Raw genomic sequence first — 11,123 nt, forward strand, 5'->3', positions numbered from 1 at the left:
AAAAAAAATTAAAAAATTTTTAAATGTCGGTTAACTTAATTTTCATTCATTAGAATTAGTCGACAGCGATAAAATTTAATTTTTTTTTTTTATTAATTGAATTAGCAATAAAAAAATATTTTTAAAAAATTGTACGTATAGTTTTTCAATTTTTTTGAATGTGGAATTTTTCCTTTTAATTTTTTGGTAATAATTTTATTAAAAACAAAAATTCTGAAAATAATCAGCTGTTTCCTAATTTTATTTTCATTTAAGAAAAAGTTAATTAAAATGACATTAAATATAGCAGTCATTAAAGAATTTTTTTTTTTTTTTTTTTAATGAATAAATTTGTTCAAAAAAATTGCATTTTTAAGTTTTAAAAATTTCTACATGTCATATTTTTTTATAATTTTTTTTTGCCATTATTTATTTGTTAAAAAAATTCTTAAAATTATTTGATATCAGCTAAATTAATTTTCATTTATTTAATGAATTTTTCTAACAAATAAATTGAGAAAAATCTATGTAAAAAATTTAATATTTAAAAACTTTAAAAAATTAAAAATGCAATTTTTTTTAAATAATTTTTTTGTACCTAATTTATTTAAAAAAATTATTTACTGACTTTATAATTGTTTTAGACATAATCATCCTTACGCAACGCGATCTAAAACATCAAGTACAGATTTTCAACAAAATATTTACCAAAATAATAATAAAAAAAAAAAATCAGATGGAAGTATTATTTATTTAGGCGCTTACCGAAAAGTTCCTAGATTAATTGATCTTGAAACGAGCATGGAGACTGATGACAATAATAATAATAATAATAATAATAATAATGAGCAATCAATAGATCAAATTAATGAAGAAACATTGTTTAAATTGGAGCCGGTAATTTATTTATAATTATTTATATTTTGTAAATTTAATTATTTAAATTTTGTTAAAAATTGAATAAAACTTTTTTAAATTATTACAGATAGTATTTTTAAACAGCAAATAATAAAGTTAATAAAATTAATCATTCTGAGTGAAGCGCTGAATTTTAATTGGTATGTAAACAGAAGTAAGATAATTAATGGAAATAAAATCATTACCTGCAATGGCTTCTATTTCTATTTTACCTTGTCGCATTAATTTAAGCTCACGTTTTTCATCCTCGTCGTAGTAAGAGCGTTTTTCTAACGCGTCTAATTTTTTAGTGTCGTTGGGAGTCAGTGGCAATTTTTCGACAAAGTAAATTGACATTTCTGAGGGGTACACTCCGATCCATTTGGCTTTGGAACACTGCAGTTCTTTTTGTTCCCACCATAAATTCAATGATCCGTATCTGTTGATAAATAAATAGATAATAGTTGAGAAAAATTGAAGATAGAGCAAAATTAATGAGGATTTTTTTTGTAAAAAATTTAATTTTCTATAAAAAAGGTTTCTTATTTTTTTTTATCTTCAATATTTTAGCCAAAGCTAGTAATTTAAATTAAACTTTTGAAAGCTAAGGATAAGTTCTATAACTTGATTTTTGAATAAAATATTCAAATTTTGGAGAAAAAATTACAGATAGGGCTAAATTAATAAGGACCTTTTTTTAGAAGAAATTTAAATGTCTATAAAAAAGGTCTGATATCCCGAGAAAAAATATTTATATATAATTATATATATTTATATATAAATTGGTTATATATGATTATATATGAAAAATGGCCAAATATAATTATATCTAATTATATATAACAATATTTAATTATATATTTATTACATCTAATTAATTATTGGGTTAATTTCATGGATAGAATATTTAATATGGTCCTACGCAATTCTGTGTAACCAATTAAAATGCAAAAAAAAAATATCTAGATATAATTTTATAGCTATAATACCAGCGGTCACCCATCCAACTATTAACCCTGCTCAATGCTGCTTAACTTTGGTGATCTCCGTGCGTCTTGAAGTGTCTGCTGTGCTGCTGTCTTAGATAATGATGATTCTATGATCTACATAATGTATCATATGAGTTTATCATAAATGGGATATAAAATTGATTTTAATATATATTTGGATAGTCATTATTCATAATTTATTTATTTTACCGAATTTCATCATAATATAACACTTATTTAAATATTAAAATAAATAATGATTTTACTATTAGGTAATAGCAGAGCAGACCAAAACATCTCATAGGAAATATGACAAATTTTGTATTTCAGAATTATTTAAACGTAATTATAAACATCATTTTACACTTTTTGTGATTACTAAAAAAAAAATTTTTTTTCAAAGAAAAAATTTTTATGTCTGTTAATTATATATAAGCATATATAATTATATATACTTATATATAATTATATATGAGACTATATACAATCTTGCATGGCTGTATATTGCTCCATATATAGTCACATATAATTATATATGATTATATATATAACCTCATATACAATTCCATATATAATCATGTATGATTATATATAATTCTATATACTTATATATATAATTGTATATGGAACTATATATAATCGTGCATGGTTGTATATTGCTCCATATATAGTCATATATAATTATATATAATTATATATAACCTCATATACAATTCCATATATATCATGTATGATTATATATAATTCTATATACTTATATATAATTGTATATGGAACTATATATAATCGTGCATGGTTGTATTGCTGCATATATAGTCATATATAATTATATATAACCTCATATACAATTCCATATATAATCATGTATGATTATATAAATATACTTATATATAATTGTATATGGAACTATATATAATCGTGCATGGTTGTATATTGCTCCATATATAGTCATATAATTATATATAACCTCATATACAATTCCATATATAATCATGTATGATTATATATAATTCTATATACTTATATATAATTGTATATGGAACTATATATAATCGTGCATGGTTGTATATTGCTGCTCATATATAGTCATATATAATTATATATATAACCTCATATACAATTCCATATATAATCATGTATGATTATATATAATTCTACTATACTTATATATAATTGTATATGGAACTATATATAATCGTGAATGGTTGTATATTGCTCCATATATAGTCATATATAATTATATATGATTATATATAACCTCATATACAATTCCATATAATCATGTATGATTATATATAATTATGTATGATCCTATATAATTGTATATAATTATATATGTGATTCCATATATAATCATATATGATTATATACAATTATATATAATTATATAGAAACATTTTTTCTCGGGTACACAGAAAGAAAAATTTCTTGACTTGAGAACAAAATTTTTCTTGTCAAAAAGTCTTGGGTGCCTGAAGGAAGACCGAAATTGTGTTGGCCAAAGTTAAAATTTTTCGAGAAATTCTATTCTTGGTGGTAATTTTTTCTTAATTCAGATCATAAATACTTGATGCAAAATTTTTATATTTGTTCAAGAATTTTAGATACTTTAGGGAAAATAATTACTACTTCAGCTGAGAAAAAAATTTTCTCACCTTGAGAAAATTTTTCTCGAGAATATTTGATACCCATTTTATATTATTTTACCGTGCAATTATACATATTGAATGAAAAAAATGATGAAATATTATTCGATCTTGCCATTTGACATGTTAATCAATAAAAATATTAATGAAAATTTACTTCTATCTTTATATTTAATTTTTTTGGAGCAAGAGAAATTTTCTCTAGACAAGAAAATTAACTTCTAACAAGAACTAAATTTTGGGCTGGAGCTTCGAGGCTGGAATTTTCTCTCAGCAACATTTACTTGACTTAAATAAATTTTCTTGGATTAGAATACGTATTTCTTAAGCAAGAGAGAAAAACATTTTCTTAACTTTAAATCTTTTTCTGTGTATATTATTATTATTATTTATTTATTTAATTGGCCATGAAGTCAGGAAACTCCTTTGGCCATCCAAAATTGATACAAAAATCTTCAATATAATATATAAAGTAGTGTGTTAAGTAAAATATATAAAGTATAAAGCAAGTAGTATTATATAATGTAGTGTGTTAAACACTCAGTCACTCAATCACTCAATCATCACTAAATTCTAATACAATGAATACATATTATGATCTATCAGATTGTAAAAATATTCATAACAAGCAGTTTGAAACTCCATAAACGTTGGTAACGTCGTGTACAATCAGCTGGTAATGGGATTCTAGATTTTAACCGCAGATATCAAGAATGATTTTTTCATACTTCGCTGAATGATAAACCGGTAACTCAAGATAAGGTCTTTGACGAATATCTCTCCCTCGGCGTGGCAGAGGCTCAAGAATTTAAGTCTCGCCTAATTAGAGGCTTTCGATTAAGATACAATGCTTTATAAATAAGACACGATAAGAAAAATTTACGCCTAGGAGAACTAAGTGTCAGTAACGAAGCTCAGTATAATATTAGGAAGTAACATGTTCATACTTTGATATTTTAAAAATGTATCATACACAAGCATTTAATTTTCTCTGAAGTCTAGTCTGTTGCCTGTAATATCAGTATAAATAGACGCGCAATAATCAAAAATAGGAGAAAGTAGAGTACTGACCAATATTTTCCTGACAGGCAATAAGAAAACATCTCCATTCATCTTGAACCTTTGTGCAAAGAGTGATCTCATGCTACTTTTGCAAACCCCACCTATTTGTAAGGACCAAGTTAGAGTGTCTTGAAGTACACTGAGAGAGAGAAAAGTGCATAGTTAACTGAATTATAACATCACAATTATGAAAATATAGTTTTCTGAACTTTTTGTAATTGCACAAACTATACATTAGTTCAAGTAACTATTGATAAATAGTTATATCGATTATATTTGAATCACTGCATGTTTTTGCTATCACCTGAAAGACCTGTTATAATTTGACTTAAGGTTTTACGGAAGACGTCTCAAATGACTAAAGTGGGAGAGAGCCCTTAGCGCGTAACCAAAAGATCAATTCAGTTCCCGGTCCAAGCTATCTGAATATTTTCTGTTTTCTGAGTTAGCTTAATCAAGATGGCTATTAAGCTGATATTTAACTTGAAAATAGTTTAAGTATGTATCAAATGAGGTTCCATATAATAAATAATGGTAGGTACAAGAACTGCAATTAAATAGTGGTGATGCTATTTAACTAGATTTTTCTAGTTCAGTTGACCATATTTTTCTCTCAGTGTATGACTCTAGATACTTTACTGATTTACAATAGTCAACTATAGTATCATTTAACTATATTTAGATCACTTAAAAGCCCATCAGCCAAATCTCCCGCCACTGGCGCTAAAATCATGCACTAATGACGTTTTCAATATTTCTCCTGGCGGAGCCGAATCACGGTAAAAATACCGTAATTTAGTGGGTGTTACTTTGTTTCCCGAGCCTCAAAGAGATTGGTATTTCATGCTTTTAAAGCCTTCGAGCCTCGGTAAAAGCCCTGATAGAGTCACCGTGTTTGACGGTAAGACACTGTTTTTCACCGAAATCTGCGGTTAAACCTTTATGAAGCTTACCGTAAATCACCATAATTCTCGAAATCTCAAATCACGGTAAAATAAAACCATTACGGTTAATTTACGGCAAAATACGCTATTTCCCTGACGCACCGTCAAGCCGTCACGCAATTTTAACTTTAACTTGGAGTTTCGTGGACATAATGTCTTATCCGTATATTTTGTTTGGCTGAAACGAACATCGTCATTATTCTTGCGAAATCATGGGCCATTCCAATTGTTTATAGCCATTTTATTTAAGCAATTGTTAAAAAAAAAAATATATTTTTACTAAAGAAATAGTTTTTATTTCGAACAATTTTAAGGCAAAAGTTGCTCTTATAAAATTTGCGTATAGTTAAAATTTTTTTAATTTGAAATACATATTTTTCACAATTTAAAGATTAATTACAAAAAGGAAAAATTATTTAATATTAAAATAAATATATATGAATCTTAAAGAATTTCTGGAAAGTTGCTAGTCAGAAATCGAAAAACACTTTTGTCGGCTGTCCACGATACTTAACCTGCAATCAAAGTTGGTCCATTTGACAGTAACGATCAGTGGCCTACAATTGGCGGCGCATGCGCAAAGCGAGCATTCATTGCTTTTTCTCAAGCGTTTTATATAATTATTTATATATAATATATGTGAAGCAAAACTTTCGTCTTCAAATTATCAAAATATTTCAAAATATTCGTTGTAAATTAAGCATCCTATTGGTTATCTGATTGTACTGCCTAATTGAAGTATTGTAGTATCTATCCAAAGAAAAACAGCGATGTGATAATGTTTTCTTTTTTATAGCTTTTCGGAAAATAATTTTCATTTGATAAATTCATTGCTACTGCTCGAGGAAAGAAGTTATTTATAAGTATACAAAATTGTTTATAAATAATTGTATAATTTTGTATCACGAAAAAAAAATTACAAAAAAATTTGTCGAATTTTAAGAAAACAAAGTTTCAAAAAGAATCAGAAAAAGAAATTTTCGAATGCGAGCACCAAAAATTCAGTGATGAAAAATCAAGGTCAACGCTAGAGATTCAAAAGCAATACAGTGGAATCACACTGTAACTTTCACACACATACACCCCGTGATTTTACCGTTAGCACCAGTGATTTTACCGTAAACCACGGTGATTTCACCGAAAATCGCGATGAACGTGCACCGGGTGAAATCACCGTGCAATCACCCGTAAATTCCGGCAAATCGGATCCGCCAGGGTTAGCCTAAAACGGCGGTTTTACTTTTGGAAACTTAGGATAAGTTGAAAAGCTTCCTGCCTGAATTTCAGGAATTCAACCCTTGAAGAATGAAAGAGGTGAACAAAATTGACACCTGATTTTGTAGGAAATTAAATCTTCTATATAAAAGGTCTCATGAGTTTTCAAATCTTGGATAGTTAACCCACAAGTTTTAAATGTACCTTCAATAATTTTAAATTTCAAAAAGTAGCGTTCTTCAAATTACAAACAATTTGGTTATTTATTCATTGAATTTAACATGGGGTATCACATTTTTCTCTCTCTCGTCCTCTTATTGAATAAACGGAAAGTATCTCTGTCATATTTGTGTATTAAACAAATGTCTCCAAAACGCATTTTATGCATAACAAAATGAAAATCTTCCAAATAGTGAAGCAAGTCTCTTCTATAGATAATCTAACTATCTATATCGAAGAGCTAAAAAGTGGCCTTTTTCTGAAAATTTACTCATTGAGAAAACATGCCTTTGAAAAATCAACCTTGTATAAACCTGCTCTAAGACTTGAAATATTTAATTTTTCATAGTTATTATTTGATATTTACTAGTTAATGATTAATAGTTAATATTTAATATTTACCTTAATTCAAATATTAAAACCTACTTGTACGTCGACATAATTTCAAATCCATAGGGATTGCAATCAACCAGAACAAAACACAGGCAACTGAACAAATTATCCACCAGCACCTGAGCCAAAAATCCTGATCGCAGTATCAGGATACCCTTTACCAGTAATCAAAACCACCTCCAATTTCTTCGAATAGCCTGACTTAACAATTCTGACAAAAACAGCCTCTTTCCCACAACAATGAATGAATCTCTAGCTTCTGTTTCAAATGGCCACTAATTGTCCAATATGATTGGCATTTAATTAAAAGTGGAAACCCCAAACAGCCTCCAACCCAATCGCAGCCCAATTTCTCTTCATTTTTCAAACATCAGCTTCTTGAAATTTCCAGCTACTAATCCTTTCGCCGCAGAAATTTTAAACTCTCAGGTCCGGAGAAGATAGCAATTTATAGCTTAACACGCTGTTAATTTGGTAATTTACAAATCTTTCAACTTTTCAAACAACGTCGATTGCTCGGATTTAAGTCTCGTAATACAAAGAACGATTTGTTTGGATTCTTTTGTTCATTAATACCGCAGAACTTTTGATACATTATTGTCATCCGAACCAACTGATGCGTTTTCGCCCTTGGAAAATCTAGATTGATTCTGCCTGGCATCCAGCCTGAACAAATGGGATTGGTCTTCATTGCAACTATTTTTTAAAAATTCTTCTTCATCATCTTCAAGATCTTCAATGTCTTCATTGTCTTCATTTGAAGCTGGAAGTGATTCTGGTGGTGGTGAATTCTGGGCCACATCAAAGCTGATAAGATATTTTAGGGAAGTTCTGAATTGCAAATTTGTTTTATTATTACTAGAGTTAATTCTTCTTATTTTTTTTACTAATTGTTCTCTGAAAAATAATAAAATTATGCTTTATTAAATAATGAATTTCTGTTAAATTGCACTGTATTTTTGTAAATATTCATGTTTTCAAAAGATATAAGCTCACCCCAGATGTTACACTTCATCAAGAGCTTTCATTTGATACCATACATGTATTTTGATATATTTTCATACATGATATAAGGCTAAACATATAATATATGAAAATTGATGTGCAATTAAATGCGGTTCCTGATGATGTAACATCGAAATGAGCTTATATATTAAAAGTCGTCAATAGTTTACAAGATATAAGGTCATCCTGATGTTGACATTTTTTAAGACATAGCTTTCTCATTTGAGGGCATCTACATGGCATTTTTGATATATTTTCTATATATACACATACATAAAATATATATAATATATAAAAATATATGAAAAATTGATGTGGGTACTCAAATGAAAGGTCTCGATGAGTGTAACATCGGAATGAGCTTATATGGCCTTTAAAAATGTCAATAGTTCTACCAAAGTTATACAAAGGTCATTTTTTAATATTGACATTTTATTTTAGGCATATAAACCATCCTGATGTTAGCACTCATCGAGACCTTAATTTTGAGTATCTAAATGGTATATTTTATATATTTTATAGTTATAGTATTTGTGAATATGTATAAATATATAAAATATATGAAAAAATTGATGTGGGTAATCAAATGAAAGGTCTCTGATGAGTATAATCACGGAATGAGCTTATATCTTTAAAAATGTCAATATTTCTAAAATACAAGCTGTCATTTCTTAATTATTGACAGATACTTTTAGGATATAAACTGATCCTGTGGGATTTTACAATTTCTTAAGATGACTTTGAGTACTCCATACGCTGGCATTTCTTTATATATTTTATAGCCTATATATATATATATATATATATATATATAGTAGTACTTGTTTCTATATATAAATATATAAAATATATGAAAAAATTGATGTGGGTACTCAAATGAAAGGTCTCTAATGAGTATATAACATCGGAATGGAGCTTATATCTTTAAAAATGTCAATGGTTCCAAGATGCAATTATTACTATTGACATTTTTAAAATATATTCATTTATGTTCTATCATCACAAGAGTCTTCCATTTAGTACCTTCTGAAGGCATTTTTATATATTATATATATATATGGTATTTGTGGAATATATAAATATATAAAAAATTGATGTGGTACAACAAATGAAAGTGTCTCATTAGTACAGATCGGGGATGAGCACTTCTCAAAAATGTCAATAGTTTACACGACTCAAGGTGATTTCTTATAGAAATAGAGCATTTTTAAATGCAACTGATGAGGGTACTTGGATCTCCTCAAACAATATTTTAGCAATGAAATTATTAAAAAAAAAAAATTTTTACTTCTTAAAATGAAAGAAAAAATTTTTAAAAGTATTTTTATGAATTTTATTTATAGATAATATTGATTAAAATCAACCATAAAAATTTATAAGTAATTTATTTATAATAACTTACTTTTTTGGCGTAGGGTCAATAATAGCGATCTCTACGCGTTTCTTCAACATTTTAGCACCAAAGTTCTGCAATAATAAATAAAAAAATGATAAATTTACCCGTAAAAAAATAATTTAGGCTAAATAACGTTCCCTCAGTATAGTAGACTGAGACTCCACAAGTATCCCGTAGTAAAATAAAAAAAAAAAAAATACATAGACACTCGTATCAAGTAGCTAAATCTTGAAGGTACAAGAGTCTGCACGTCCTGCTGTGCATTTGTGAGTATGAAACTTTACTCTCTTTATTCAACACACCACTTACGTTTGCACACTACACAGACTATTGTTACACTTTTCACATAATATACATTTCGCTCCGGATTGTCTTAATAAATATTCATCTTTGAGGAGATAAAATTGACAAGCTTATTTTATTTATCAATACAACAATTAATAATTAATAAATTAGTACTATATAAAAATTTTTTGAAATAGTTCAATATTTAATTTAATAAAAAAAATGTCTAATTTTCTCTCAAATCAGAAATCCGTAATTTCAAAATAAAGATTTTAATAATTAGCAAAAATTATTATGAATCTTAATTTTGGAATTACAGTGAAAATATTGTATAAAAAAATCATAGACATTTTTTGTATAAAATAAAATTTCCGACTTTTGTTTAAAAATTTTTTTCTAAGACCAATATTTTCTTGGTAATATCAAAATTTAAACCATTAATTTCTGAAAGGCTAAAATCTAATCATTTATAATTTGTTTTATTTATCCGAAATATTTTTTAGGGATTTATTGTAGAATATCAGTTAATATATTTGAGCCGTTAATTAGAGGTCTATTTTAATTGTTAATAAAATTAGGCAAGATCGTTAATTAAAAGGATGTAATTAGGTGGATGTAAACGTAAACGTTTTTGACAGATTACACAGTTAAATAATATTATGTGTGTTGACGGTCAATGTGTTTGTGTATATTTATGTAGCAAGCTTCGTCGACTGTCTTTCACTTCGGTCAACAAATCAACCAAATTAGTTTTTATTATATTAAATAAAATAATAAATATTTTATTTAAACGTTCAAGGCTCATTTTTACTCGAATTATATAAACTACATTAATTAAATAATATTTTAAAAGATTATTTATTACAGTGTCTACTGTAATAATATCAAAATTATTTAAAATAAAAAGGCTTATAAGAAATAATATTTTACTCTAATAACTTTTTTAAAAAATCGCTAAAGGGTTTTTAATTTTATAAAAAATTACTACATAATTATCGGAACTTTAAAATATAAATTTTGATCTACTATTCTTACGCATGAACGTCCTTAGAATATTAATCATGCTCATGTTTAAAATTTCCCTGACCTCGTA

The 11,123-nt window shown here is 26.9% G+C and overlaps 1 protein-coding gene across 1 annotated transcript; it reads right to left on the reverse strand.

Moving 5' to 3' along the window:
• Nucleotides 1-973: 973 nt before the first annotated feature.
• On the reverse strand, nucleotides 974-7,450 carry LOC123266490 (meiotic recombination protein SPO11-1-like). The gene is made up of 2 exons (XM_044730741.1): nucleotides 7,378-7,450; nucleotides 974-1,315 (listed from the first exon to the last, which is right to left on the reverse strand). Exons 1-2 carry the CDS (start codon nucleotides 7,389-7,391, stop codon nucleotides 1,003-1,005), a joined length of 327 nt encoding a protein of 108 aa, XP_044586676.1. The 5' UTR covers nucleotides 7,392-7,450; the 3' UTR covers nucleotides 974-1,002.
• Between the last annotated feature and the right edge of the window lie 3,673 nt (nucleotides 7,451-11,123).

The sequence above is a fragment of the Cotesia glomerata genome, linkage group LG6, assembly GCF_020080835.1.
Source record: "Cotesia glomerata isolate CgM1 linkage group LG6, MPM_Cglom_v2.3, whole genome shotgun sequence".
NCBI lineage: Eukaryota > Metazoa > Arthropoda > Insecta > Hymenoptera > Braconidae > Cotesia > Cotesia glomerata.